Source organism: Nipponia nippon, unplaced genomic scaffold, assembly GCF_047370975.1.
Source record: "Nipponia nippon isolate SJK-2023a ecotype South Korea unplaced genomic scaffold, ASM4737097v1 scaffold_46, whole genome shotgun sequence".
NCBI lineage: Eukaryota > Metazoa > Chordata > Aves > Pelecaniformes > Threskiornithidae > Nipponia > Nipponia nippon.
In genome coordinates this window covers 150,920-164,189 of record NW_028262365.1, presented here as the reverse complement: position 1 = coordinate 164,189, position 13,270 = coordinate 150,920, and the positions used below count along the sequence as shown (strand labels likewise).

Here is a 13,270-nt window from a genome sequence, read left to right as displayed (position 1 = left end):
GAGGCTCCGGGCAAGCTGAGCCGATGCCAGGGGCAGTCGGGACTCCAGAGCCCCCTCTGTGTGTTTTTTTTTCTCAAGCACCATGTAATTCAACCAGTTTCTTTCTTTTCAACTCAAATTGTGTCTCAAAAGCCAACCGTTGCCTGCGTAGGGCAGAAAGTCTCTTTGCGGAGCCCGGGGTAGGGAGAGGAGCTCCGGGATGCGCACATGGTGCGGCTGCAGGACAAACAGCCCCTTTCTGCCGCTCCGGGGAGCAGCGGTGGCCGGACCAGATGTTTATTTTGCTGGGCCCGATGTGTTTGAAGAGGAGGCGAGCGTGTGAACCACGTACAGCTGCACCAGAGATTTATTCTTAGGCACAGGGGCAAACGGAATGCCGCTTCCGGATCCTGCCGGGGATCGGTTAAATCTGTTTGCCATTTGTCCATGCTAATGGCAGGACACTCTCCTGCCAGTGAACGTTCAAATCCATCAGTTTTAGATGTTATGCAAAGGAACAAATTGCCTCCGTACACCTTTGTTATCTTCCCTCCCCTCCTTTATTTCTCATTCGAAAGCTGCTAGCAAACTCCCCGCCAGTGATAACGTGGGTTTCGGGGTGTTTGTCAGCAATAGAGAATATTCTGCCCTGTTTTGTTTAGTCAGGGCTGCTGGAAGCATTAGTTAATGGCTGACTAATTAAACAGAGTGGAGATAAAGGGAATCTGACCTGGGCTAGGACAGGGCTGAGGAATGCGCATAGCTCCGGTGGAGGCAGGATCTAGGGAGAGGGGGGAACGTGGGGGAGATGTTAACCCACTCTTCGCCCCTTCCTCCTCCTGCGGAGCCCCGTCCCACCATCCAGAGCTCTTCCAGGCTCAGCTCTGCCCCCCTGCCCCTCTGTGCTGCCTCTTTTCCCCCTGCCAGCCCCAAAAGGATTTTTTTTTGGAGAAGCCAAGGTAGATTTGGAGGCTGATTAGCTTAACTAGCAGTGTCCCGAGGCGCTCGGATGCTCTGGCGTGCGGGTTGATGTATATCCTCCAGGTATATTTTCCTTAGGCTTCCCTGCAGTTAAACACAAAGTGAGCTGTTTTTAAACATCCCACTCAAAGTTTAGCGATTATCTCCCAAAACCAGGAGACCCTTTGTCATCCAGAAACGGGACTTCTATCCACATGGCGATTCTCCGCAAAGGCTCTTGTGTGCGAGGAAGGATCCGGTGTGAAGGAAGCAGCTTCCCAGGGCGGTGTTTGGGAGCAATGGGTTCAGGTGAAAGGAGGGGCCAGCCTTGGTTTTCCTTTTGGGCATGGTGCTGCCATAGGGAATGGCCTGAAACGCCTGTTCCTCCCAAAAACGGTGGCGGTCTGCCTGGGCTAGAAGCTACGGGAAGCTGGCATGGTGCTCGCCGCGGTGGTAAAAGGATGAACCAAACAAAAGCGCCCACCCCCGGGTGACTTTTAGCCATCAGGGTCTGCAAGGTGAAGTTTTCCTGGCTTGGGAACCCCATAAACCTGCTAGCTGCGCTCTCGTGCCTTCGTTTACTCCTAATTAATGTGTTTGCCTGTGCATGGTGTGGTTCAGGATTCGACCCAGCCTCGGTTGTGCTGCCGACGGCCGGAGAGTGGCTGCGTCAGACCCCCAGGGTGAGAAGGTAAAATGGGGGATCGCAAATATACGGGATTCCCCCCATTTTTTAAAGGGAGACCAGGACAGTGGTGGAGGCATCCAGGCAGAGAAAACCTTTTCTAATGGATCGGGGATTTATTCAGAAAATCTCAAAGACTGGGAAAGCTGGAGAGGAGGCAGCGCCTTTGCGGACGCCTTGGACGTGGCGGGATGCCGGAGCACCGGAGCTGGGATTTCCTGCATGGAGAAAGGGATTGTCTCGGGAGCTGTTGAGTTTCGCACCGGGCAGCCTGTCGGAAGCAGATTCAGGAGACTAAAATGGAAGGAAACGGCCACAATCGCCACCCGAAGCCAGTGAAAGTGGGAAAAACGGATCCACCCCACGGCAGCCCAGGCTCTGCCGCTCTCCCCGTGCCCGCCACAGGATTTTGGCATTGTCCCCGAGTCCCCTTGTGTCCCAGGATCATCCTCTCCTGCGGGATGGGGACGGCGTGCGTGGTGCTGGGGGTGTCACCCAGCTCCCCGAGGATTCAGCCTCTTGACTCAACCAACTTAAATCCCCTTTCAGATATTGTCAGCTTGCTTCTAGCCCGGTCCTGGGCACCAGCTGCCGTGAAACCAGGTGGTAGAGGTAGGCACTGGCTAAAGGTCGCGCTCGAAGGCTGCAGCGTCACCCCGAAATCCTCCCGGCGAGCATCTTTTGGGTTTGGGCACTGCAAGACGGCACCGCTCCTTGGGAAACTGGAGAAACGAGGGAGTTAACTAAACAAACCTTAAATAGTGGCCTAAAATGCCAGGCTTCCTCGCATTTGTTTTACTCGGCTGCCTCCACGTCCTGGTCCTGTGTGGGAGGGGTGTGCTTCCTCCCAGCCGCCTGCTTTTACTAACAAACAAATAAAAACTGGTTTTTCCTCTGCCGACGAGCTTTTGCTGGCAAGACGGCAGGGCTGGATCTGGACATGGCCACGCTGCCGTGGCTCGGTGGGCTCATCCCCGTGGTGGCTTACCCCCGCCGCCAGTGTTCTGTGTCCCCGGAAAGGGGATTTTTTTGGTGCTTTTTTTGATGTTTTAAAGCCCGAGCTGCTTCTTAAGTGAAAGCACCGACCTGCTTGTGGTTTCAGGCAAGTTAAAGGTGGGTTAATCTGCAGCTTCATCCTCTTCTCTCCCTGGGGGTCGCACCCAAGGTGAGGAGGATTGGTGTACCGGACACCGGGGCTCACGCTCGAGCGGGAGCCTGTTTAAAAGCATCGCCTGACCCCCATGAATTGCAGCACCTCCTGGACCATGGCTCGCCGAGCGCTGGCAGATCCCCGGCAGCGGCCGTGAACCGAGCTCTGTCATCCGCCAAGTCCAGAACAAGCCGGTGGTTACGGAGATCAGCTGGATTTGGCAACCGCCGGTGGACTTGGCAGCTCTCGACGCTGCTGCCAGTGGGCAGGTGCCGGCATTGCCGTCAGTAGCCGGAGCGCCGAGGTGGAAATACCCGGCGCTACCGGTCTTTCCAGGCTGTGGCGAGGATGTTTTGGCAGGGGAAGGCTTGCTTCGCTCACCCCTCGATCTGCGGCCACTGCGCTCACCACGGGACCCAACGTGTAGGGGGCTGGACCCGGAGGACACTCGGCGTGGATTTAATGGAGGGAAAAAATCAGAGTTTAAGGTCATTAAGCTGTTTTAGGAACATTTTGTGTCACTAATCTTTCCCTGTGGCTCACGCTGGTGTTTAATAGGGTCCAATAGCTCCAACCTGTTTCTCTCTGGCTCTCATCCTGGTCAGGATATCGGCTGAGCCACGATGCTCTCGAGTGCGCTCGCTTTAGGCCTGGGCGTGGTGGTGTCCCTCTAAAGCTTGATTTATATTTTTTTTTCCTACCCCAACCCAGAAATGTCTTTCTTTCCCCTCCCGCTCCCAGGCCAGGAGGAGCAGGAACGCGCCTGTCGGAGATTGCACCGACTTCCAGCATCTGCTCAGCTGCAGAAATTATTGAAACAATTCAAAAAAAACAACGTGAAATTGTTGATTGAGGGGAGGCTTGCCAGCACTCCGGGCTCCCGCTGGGCAGGATCCTTCATGTACCTTTGAGCTTGGAAGGATGCGGGCATCTGGACGGTGTAAACAAGCCTCTATTGTGCCTGGCTGCGGGTGTTTACACCAGGAAAATCGACTTCAGGGTCCACCCTGGAGCCAGGCTTCCTCCGTGGCCGCGGCTCTTCATCCTGGGAGAGTGGGATGCGTTCAGGGATAGGCTCAAATACGCCGTAAATGAACAAAACTTGTAAATAAATTAACAAAACCGATTGCGTCGGGTGGCTTTGTCTTTGCAGCCTACAAAGAGACACCGTATAACTCGTCAGGCCAAAACTGACTTTAAATTTAATGCTGAAAATGTGCTGGCTGGGCTGCTAAGTTTAGCTTCAGCAGCCTTGACTTGTATTTTAGGCTCCTCGACCTGTATTTAAGCGCCTAAGTAAACAGTCTGCTGTTCTCGCTTGGGCTGAGCCCGGCTTTTTGCAGGTCAGGCTGTTTTTCTTGCTGGTTTATTCAGCTTGTAACTTAAAACGCTGCCTTAAAACCATGCTTGACCATGGTTTTAAGTGACAGCCTTTAGGTAAAAGGCTCAAGGAATGGTGTTAGTCACCAATGTCCGGCGAAATGACCTTTTCCCGGGTGTTGCTGGACCGCCTGGGCTTGCGTTCGCTACCAAGCTGCTTTCCTCATTGCACCTTGTGGTTTTTAAAAAAAAAAAATCTCCTGGCTTTTAATTGTGGGAGGGTTTTTTTTGCATAGTTTTTAAAATTAGGAGCATTACATCAAAGGGAGGACGGACGCAGCAAAATGTCTGCAAGACTGGGGCTCCCGAAATGTCCCTTCTCCTGGAAGAAAAATAACCCCCGTGCACATGACGCTGAGGAGGAAGAGAAGCGAAGCGGAAAGAAACAGGATTATCCCAGAGGGGAGAAGACCCCCGGTCCTGCCACCCCGTCGCGGCTTCAGGAAGACAACCAGAGCCATTGCGGAGAGCAGAGGGATGTCCCCGGCTGTCTCAGCGGGTCGCGTGAGCTGCCGAATCCCCGGCAGCAGCATTATCTCACCTCCGGGACGGGCAAAAGCCTGGCAGCACGTTGGTTGCGGTGGAAGGAAGCAGAGTCCAGCCCCAGCTGGGCTTGGAAATGCCTTTGCGGTGAGGACAGGCGTTAGCAAGTAATCCAAGCCTGCGTTGTCCCGTGAGTCACAGTGCTTCCCGGGGCTGAGCCGGGTCGCGTGGCCCCCACAGAGGCTCCTGCCAGGAGCAAGGAAACTTGGCTGCTGCTTTAGCATCCCACCAAAAGCACCCCAGCCCCCTCCGATACCTCTCCAAGAGGTGCTGCACGCCGCCGGCTTCCCTTTGATGGAGAACTTTGCGGAATCAGTCACCGGGGACCAAAACAGGACCTCTATCTGGAAGACGGTAATCGTAACCTAAATCGTTCCACAGTGCAGGGGCGCGTGTGAACGGTGTTGACCCTGTCTTGGCAACACGTCCCATGTGCTGGAGAAAACACCTTTACTTAGGGAGATTTTACTTGAGGTCCCGGCCAGGCACCTGTACGCCTGCCCACTGAGCTCGGGCAGACCTCCGCTCCGCTCCCTATCCGACCAGCTCCCCGTTGCTTTGGGGCAGCTGGAGATGGGGAGCCAGGAGGAGATGCTGGAAGGGGTTGCTTTGGGTTTATCCGTGGCCAGCTAACAAGTCCAGAGGAGCACGGGGTCAATGTTTTACCCATAGGTTCAACTGCTAGTGTTTAACTTCAGCGTAATGATCAATATCTGCTGGTTCCCCTCCCCGTCCAGGTGGGTGTTTTCTGCCCCAAGGAGGCTGCAGTGTGTCGGTTGAAGCCCTTGTGGGGACAGTTGCCCAACTCCGGCTCCAAACCAGCGCAAGAGTAATCGCAGTGCTGCAAAACACTTGTGAGATCAGCCCTAAATCCCTGGGTGCTGGGACACAGCGTGTCTGGGGAAGCCGCTTGTGGAATGGCTGGAAGGAGAAGAGCTGAGAAAATTGCCTGCCTGGGTGGTGATGAAGAGGGACGGCGGGCTGAGGAGCCGAAGCTCTTGTGGGATTTTCTTGTGTGCTGTACGGGCGGGCGGCCCGGAGCCCCGAAAGGCTCCCTTCGCTGCCCTGGTTTGCAATCGCTGCTTTCGCATTAAATAAATCAAGGCAGGAGGGACCTGCAAATGTATCTTCAAACACACAGCGACCAAAATGGGGGATAAGCGGGACTGGTGGGGGGATCACAAACGCAGCTGCGAGTTCGGGTGGGCTATAAAAACCCACTTGGACGGGGAGCAGCCTAATGAGGAGCGGGGCTTGCAGTCACTCAAGGTGTTTCCTTTTTGGCACACGTGCAGCAAGTAATTATTTTGCCAGAGAGCAAGATCAGTTCCTAAAGAAGGGGCTGTTCATTTTACGGCTTGCTGAGGTCCCTGGTGCACTGCCCACCTCTCCCTCCTCCTCTAGGCTTCATTTTTGTCCCTCTTCTTTGCCCCCCAGGTTTTCTAGCCGGCTTCACCATGTTCAGCAAGAAGAAGAAACGCATTGAAATCTCTGCTCCCTCCAACTTCGAGCACCGCGTCCACACCGGCTACGACCAGCAAGAGCAGAAATTCACAGGGCTGCCGCGGCAATGGCAGGGTATCATCGAGGAGTCAGCCAAGCGCCCCAAGCCGCTGGTGGACCCCGTCTGCATCACCGCCATCCAGCACGGCTCGCAGAAGGTAGGCAGCTCCGCTGGCATGGCCTCTGCCCCCTCGGGGAGGGCTGGTGATACTGCTTTTGGGGGCGGAAAGCCAGGCTGGGGATAATCTGGGCTCCGCGCCCTCTCCCCGGGGTGCTGCGGAGCAGGTAAGGCGGCAGTTCGGTCTCTAACCCACACAGGCGGCAGCAGTGTCTCCACGGCCGACCGCCTGCCCCTTCCCCGCTCAGTGTGGGACTGCGCGGGATGGGGACCACTCAGCTGCCACCTGCACGGTGTGAAAACCTCTCCCGCATCCTCCCGGCAGCTGGAAAAAACCCACCCAACAAGAAAACGCCAGGGAAATGGTGTCTGTTCCTTCCCATCTCATCCCCTCCCCGTGCCTGTGTTTCCCCAAGCCACCGTTATGTCGTTTTTTTAAAGTCTGGCTCGCCTGCTCCCCTCGGTCAAGGACACCCACACCACCCCCATGCCCCAGCTCTCTGCCGTTGCTCCACCTTCACCCTAATTAAAGTCCCCGGCACCGGCCACGGTGCGACCGGCATGCCCAGCTCTGGCGTCCCTGTGCAGCCGGCGGCTTCGCTCACTCGGCTGGTTTGCCCCGGACAATGGGGCAGCTCCAGCGGCCGTGAGTAACGCCGGCTGCAACCCTTCCGAGCGGAGCCGGCTGGGCAATTCTGCTGACCCGAAAAGGCGCCAAAACCGGCGGGGCCCCTTGGTGCTGCCGAGCCCCGCGGCTCACAGTCGGAAGCCACTGCATCCAATGCAGCCGGGGTTTGTTGCGGAGGTCCAGGTTCGGTTCACCTGTCAAGGAAATAACCCGCTCCCTGAGGCGGTGGGAGGAGGAGGAGGAAGAGGAGGGAATATAAATAGCCAAGGACAGTGGGCTGCACTCGCTCGCCCTGTACAGAGATGCTTTCTGCAGACAAAGGCAGCCTCCTCTTCGGAGGAAGGTGAGGGGCCTCGAGGATGGGGCTGGGGTCGATCCCGCTGTACCCTCGCCTCTTGCTGTGTGGTCGTGTCCTCCGAGGCTCAAATCCCCGAGGGCGTAGCCCACAGCTCCCAGCTTCAGGTGTCCCACCTGGCTGGGACCTGCCTCTCAGCATCAGGCTTCGTTTTTCCCTGCTCTGCTCTTCCCCTTTGCTCCGAGGCAGCATTCAGGACAGGCTCGTTAACCTTTGGCTAAACGAACCGTGTCTGTCCTCACCTCCTGCATCTCCTCTCGCTCCTCCATGGGCCGATGACACCAAGAGGGGACCGACGCCTGCCCCAGAGCTTTGCTGGGGCCAGACCCCAGCCATGAGCAAAACCTCCTGCCTCTGCACCGTTACTAATAACGGTGTTTTGGGGGCAGACGGAGCCCCCCGGGCACAATCCAGGGGATGAGGCGCTGCCAGCATCCCCCCAGCCCCTTCCTCATGAGCCCCCCGAGCAGGGTTGGTCCAGCCAAAGGCTTCTCGGGCGTGCGGTGCCTCTTGCGGTGCTTGGCCCATCCAGGAGAAGAGGCATGTGGCCAGATCCGGCACCCCGAGGGAGCACCCTGTTATTTTGGTACCTAGAAAGCTCCCGGTGGGGCCTGGGGCTGATGAGGAAAGGCAGAGCCCCTTCCCTTCTCCCCCAGCCTCCAGCATCCTCCTCCATGGGGCTGCACGGCCCCGCTGGGTTCAGCCACCTCCCAGCATTCGACTGGACCAAGGCGGCATCGGTGCCAGCCCCTGGAGATCCCCTCCCCTGCCCTCCCCGCGTCCCCTCTGTGTGAGCCGTGTCCCCATCACCACCAGGCATTTCATTTTCATTTTTTTTTATTTTCTTCCCTTTTTTTTTCTTTTTTCTTTTTTTTTCTTTTGTTCTGTTTGTGCTTTGTGTTCCTGTCCGCCTCCCGTCCCACGTCCTGCTCAAAGACCATCGTGCGGGGCAGCAAAGCCGCCAAGGACGGCTCCCTGACCTGGCTGCTGGACGAGTTTGAGAACATGTCCGTGTCCCGTTCCAATTCTCTGCGCAGGGACAGCCCCCCCTTCCAGCCCCGCCGCGACCAGCTCTACCAGGAGAACGGCCTCTCCGAGGGCCCGGCCGCTGCCCGGCCGCACGAGGATGCCAGCAGGAGCAAGGAGAAGAGCCGTCACGGGGCCAGGAGCGAGCTAGAGCAGGGCAAGGAGAGACCCCGGGAGAGGGAGGACCAGCGCGCCCACCACCACCACCACCAGCAGCCCCGCGGGCAGGAACCTGGCCCCAAACCCGCTCCCTCCGCCGGCAGCCGCCCGCCCCCTCCCGAGTACCCCAAAACCCCCACCGAGCGGGACGGCTGGCGGGATTACCCCGCCGACAGGGACTACAGCGAGCCGGCTGACCGGGTGGTGCGGCGGGAGCGCCCCGAGCCTGCCGACAAGCGCCCCAAATCCACCTACGCCGGCGAGACCAGCCCGCAATCCCCCCGGGACAAACGCCCGCTCTCCGGGCCCAATATCCGGACTCCCAACATCCCCGTCTCTGAAGGGGTGATGAAGACAGCTCAGCAGACGGGACGGCCTTTTAATACCTACCCGCGGGCTGAGACCGACCCCGGCAGGGGCGCGGGTTCACAGGTAAAGGTTCCCCCCTGCTCCCCTCTGCTCCGACCAGATCCGCTTGGCAGCGACCTCTCCTTCCCCGGCTGCGCAGCCCCGGGGAGCTTTTCCTCGCTCTGCCTTTCCTCCGCCTCCTAGAAAAGCAGCCTCTGTCCTCCGCTTTCTAAGCAAGCGCCAGCTAACAGGCTCCTGCACTCCGATTAAGACTGGTAGGACCAGCACGCACCGAAGACCGCCAGCCCCACGGCCACTCCATGCTTTCCTCCCCAGTGCCGTGCTGGCGGCACCGGCCCTGTCCTTGTCTCCGAAGCAGCCGCCGGCTCCTCTGCGCTCTCCTCTCCCTCTTCCTCGCTCCTTCCAAGCCTGTCTAGCGCAAACCTTTCCTTCGGCAGCGCCCGGCCCCGCTAAGCCTCTGCCGCTCGCTTGGTTGGAGGCCGCAGGGTCGGTTCTTGGCGTTTTGGGGACAGCAGCAAAATCCCGGCTCTGGCCGCGCGCTCCGCTGGGGTTTTGGTGGCTGACATCCCTCTCCTCCCATCTCCTTGCAGGCAGAGCACCGGCCGGGACGACCACAGGAGGTGGCATCCAACGGGCCGGTGAGCAGCGGTGCCAGCTCCTCCCGAGCCCACCCACCCGGTCCGCCACGCTCCAAAAACCCCGAGCCACCCCATCCCGGCCTCACCCCGCACGCCTCGGACCCCCACCTTGCTCGCCAGCCGCCCCCCGGCCCCCCGCCGCCCCCGGCAGGGCCACAGCAGCCCCGCTCGCCCCAACGTGAGCCCCAGCGTGTCTCCCACGAGCAATTCCGGGCGGCCCTGCAGATGGTGGTGGATCCCGGAGATCCTCGCACCTACCTGGACAACTTCATCAAGATCGGGGAGGGCTCCACCGGCATCGTCTGCATCGCCACTGTCAAGAGCACCGGCAAGCTGGTGGCCGTGAAGAAGATGGACCTGCGCAAGCAGCAGCGGCGCGAGCTGCTCTTTAACGAGGTGAGGCAGAGCGGGGACCCCTCGGGGACCCCCCCGGGCTCACTCACCACCCGCTTTTGGGTGTCGTGCGTCGCGGGGGGGTTCAATTGCAACCTTCCCTCGGCAGGTGGTGATCATGCGGGACTACCAGCACGAGAATGTGGTGGAGATGTACAACAGTTACCTGGTGGGTGACGAGCTCTGGGTGGTGATGGAGTTTCTGGAGGGCGGTGCCTTGACCGACATCGTCACGCACACCAGGTACATCCCCGGGGACGCCCGCGTCCCCCCACCACCGCCAGCTCGGCAGCGGGGTTGTCTGCCGCTCCGGCACGCTCAGCTCTTGCCTCCAACCCTCTCCATCGACTTGTAGGATGAACGAGGAGCAGATCGCGGCCGTCTGCTTGGCCGTCCTGAAGGCCCTCTCCGTCCTCCACGCGCAGGGCGTCATCCACCGCGACATCAAGAGCGACTCCATCCTCCTCACGCATGACGGCAGGGTAAGCACCGTGGTGGGGCGCAGCGGCAGCGGGTGCGGAGCCTCCCGGCCAGCTGAAACGCAGCACCCGTCTCACCCGCCGCCTTCCCTGGCTTTTTAGGTGAAACTCTCAGATTTTGGGTTTTGCGCCCAAGTGAACAAGGAGGTGCCGCGACGGAAGTCGCTGGTGGGGACCCCGTACTGGATGGCGCCGGAGCTCATCTCCCGCCTGCCCTACGGCCCGGAGGTGAGCCTGCTGTGGATTCGGGGGTGCGTGGGGTGGATTTGGGGGGGCGTGGGGCGGGTTTGGGGGTGCAGGGTGGCCTCACCCCTGAATTAACCCCTGACTTTACCCTGTTCCCCCCACCCCGCAGGTGGATATCTGGTCCCTGGGTGTGATGGTTATCGAGATGGTCGACGGGGAGCCGCCCTATTTTAATGAGCCACCGCTAAAGGCTATGAAAATGATCCGAGACAATCTGCCCCCCAAACTGAAAAATGTGCACAAGGTAAAGGGGGGTGACGGGGCATCTTGGGGAGGGGGAAACTCTCTGGGGGCTCCCCGAGGTCCCCTGGGACGTGTCCACCCCCCCCGGGACATCGCTGACGGCCGCCCCGCTCCCTCCCCGCAGGTTTCACCCTCCCTCAAAGGTTTCCTCGACCGCATGCTGGTGCGGGACCCGGTGCAGCGGGCCACCGCCAACGAACTCTTGAAGCACCCCTTCCTGGGCAAAGCTGGGCCCCCCTCCTGCATCGTCCCCCTCATGCGCCAAAACCGCATGCGGTGAGGAGCCGGCAACGCTGGCGGCCGCCCCGGCGCCCTCCTCGCCCTCACCGTCGCCTCTTAACTGGATTCGTGACTGTGCCACTACTGTCGGGGCGCTGGTGGGGGCACAGACCCCCCTGCACCATACTACTGAGCCGGGGAGCGGCTGGGGTGGGGGAACGGCTCGGTTTTAGCAACTTCACCGATGCTCTGGGCAGGGACAGCGACGAGGCCGCACGGTGACACCATCTCGGTGTTCCCCCCCTGCTTCCCGGCAGAGATTTGGGGCTGGGGGCTTATCCCACCCTGGACCCAGTGTCACCCCCACCCTGGGGAGCCGTTTGGGGCATCTCCCCCCTTTCTTTTTCTTTTAAATCCCCTTTTTTTTATCCCCATCCGACCCCAGGGTCGGGCCACCACCTGCATCTCCGTGGGGGGGGACGTGTCCCCAACACTACGGCCCCGTGGCCACACTACTGATTCGGGGTCCTTACCGCCCCCCCTTCCAAACACGTTTTTGTTCTTTTGGGGTTTGTTTTTGTTTTGTTTTTGTTTTTTCCTCCCATTTTGTTTTTTAACAGAGCTATTTATATTGTCGTTTTGTAACGCTGCGGTATGGGGGGGCCCTGGGGCCGGCACGGGGACCCCCGGAGATTACACGTGTCCTTTTGGAGACAGCTGTGTCCCATGTCGTTTCTTGGGGGGGGCTGCACATGCAGACACGGGTAGCGTGTGCGTGTACGGTCACACACGTGTGTGCACGTGCCCACGTACACGTGTGATGCGTGTGCAGGTGAGGAAGACGTGCACATCTGCCCACACGCGTGACCCACCCATGGCTGAGTGTGTGGGAACCCCCCCGGTGCCCCCGCCTCAGGTTGCTGCTTGGAGGAGGAGGGGGGTCACGGGGTGATGGTCATGAGGACCCCCCTTTCCCTGCCCAAAGATGCCTGCAGGGTGATTCCCGCCACCCCACTTGCCCCCCAATAAAGCACCCGCGAGGCAGGAGCTGCTGTGGCCTCCAGGCTTTATTGGCTGTGCTCGGAGCTGTGCGAGGTTGGGGGGGGCGAGGGGGGGTGGCAATGCCACGTCAACACATGTCAGCCCACATCTGTCAGCTTTGACCCATGTGGACTCACGGTGACCTGTGCGGACTCACGTTGACTTGTCTTGGCCCGCGTTGACTTGCCTGGACTTGTGTTGGCTTGTCTTGGCCCACATTGGCTTGTATTGGCCCACGTTGACTCATGTTGGCTTGTCTTGGCCGAGTTTGTGTTGGACCACGTCAACTCATGTTGGCTAATGTTGACTTGTCTTGGCCTGCATTGACTCACGTTGACTTGTCTCGGCCCACGTTGACTCACGTTGACTTGTCTCGGCCCACGTTGACTCACGTTGACTTGCACTGGCCCGCGTTGACTCGTGCTGACTCACGTTGACTGGTGTTGACCCGCGCCGCCCTGTGCCGCCCGCCTCAGTTGCACTTGCAGTAGTAACCCCTGATGGCGTTGTTCCAGTTGCCGAAGAGCCCCCGCTGCACCTCCTGCAACCGCGGCACCGTGCCAGCCCCAAAACGCCGACTCTTCCCCTTCTTGCCGGCCCGAGACCAGACAGTCAGCTCGCAGCGGGTGCCCACCACCAAGGAGGAGATGGTGGCGGACCAGTCGTGGGGCATGTAGGGGACGTCAGCGCCGCAGTCCACCACCAGGACGGACCCCCCGCAGCACTGGTCGTAGTAGGGGCTGTTGTCGGTGTAGAGCTGGGCGCAGATGCGGGTGCCATTGGCCGTCCGCAGGGCGCTGGGGGCCGGGCACTGCGCCTCGGCCCCCACCAGCACCGCCGCCACCAGCACCGCCACCACCAGCGCCGCCATCGCCCACCCGCTGCTGCCCGTGGCGCCGCCCAGATATACCCGGGCCCAAGGACGGGGCGAGGGGCAGGACTCAGGTGCCCGGCCCCCCCCGAGGTGCGTAGCCCTCCCTGGGAAAGGACCCAGCTGTCCGGACCTGGGACCCTCACCCCTGGGAAGGGACCCAGGTGCTCAGGGGCCCCCCTGGGAGCCCCCTCCTCCTCCCCCCTGGGAAGGGATGCGGGTGTCCGGGGCCCTCCCCGGGATCTCCACGCCCCCTCGCCCTGGGAGGGGACCCAGGTGTCCGGG

The 13,270-nt window shown here is 60.0% G+C and overlaps 2 protein-coding genes across 7 annotated transcripts in view; one reads left to right on the top strand and one right to left on the bottom strand.

Moving 5' to 3' along the window:
* Nucleotides 1-11,787, top strand: part of PAK4 (p21 (RAC1) activated kinase 4) — a 26,724-nt gene extending 14,937 nt beyond the window's left edge. For 5 of the 6 annotated variants that reach the window (XM_087729600.1, XM_087729602.1, XM_087729603.1 and 2 more), the window contains 8 exons: nucleotides 6,135-6,358; nucleotides 8,238-8,918; nucleotides 9,446-9,889; nucleotides 9,996-10,129; nucleotides 10,242-10,368; nucleotides 10,468-10,593; nucleotides 10,721-10,855; nucleotides 10,979-11,787. In XM_087729600.1, the coding sequence (XP_087585726.1) occupies nucleotides 6,155-6,358; nucleotides 8,238-8,918; nucleotides 9,446-9,889; nucleotides 9,996-10,129; nucleotides 10,242-10,368; nucleotides 10,468-10,593; nucleotides 10,721-10,855; nucleotides 10,979-11,134 (2,007 nt within the window). In that variant the 5' untranslated portion in view covers nucleotides 6,135-6,154 and the 3' untranslated portion in view covers nucleotides 11,135-11,787. Of the gene's footprint in view, nucleotides 1-6,134; nucleotides 6,359-8,237; nucleotides 8,919-9,445; nucleotides 9,890-9,995; nucleotides 10,130-10,241; nucleotides 10,369-10,467; nucleotides 10,594-10,720; nucleotides 10,856-10,978 lie in introns of those variants that run through there. The other variant, XM_087729605.1, reaches the window with a different exon arrangement.
* SYCN (syncollin) lies at nucleotides 11,453-13,270 on the bottom strand. The gene has a single exon (XM_087729610.1). The coding sequence runs from the start codon at nucleotides 12,983-12,985 to the stop codon at nucleotides 12,587-12,589; it is 399 nt and encodes a 132-aa protein (XP_087585736.1). The 5' UTR covers nucleotides 12,986-13,270; the 3' UTR covers nucleotides 11,453-12,586.

Bases quoted from the DNA above. Each gene is read 5' to 3' on its own strand.
- SYCN (XM_087729610.1), bottom strand. From the start codon at position 12,985: ATGGCGGCGCTGGTGGTGGCGGTGCTGGTGGCGGCGGTGCTGGTGGGG.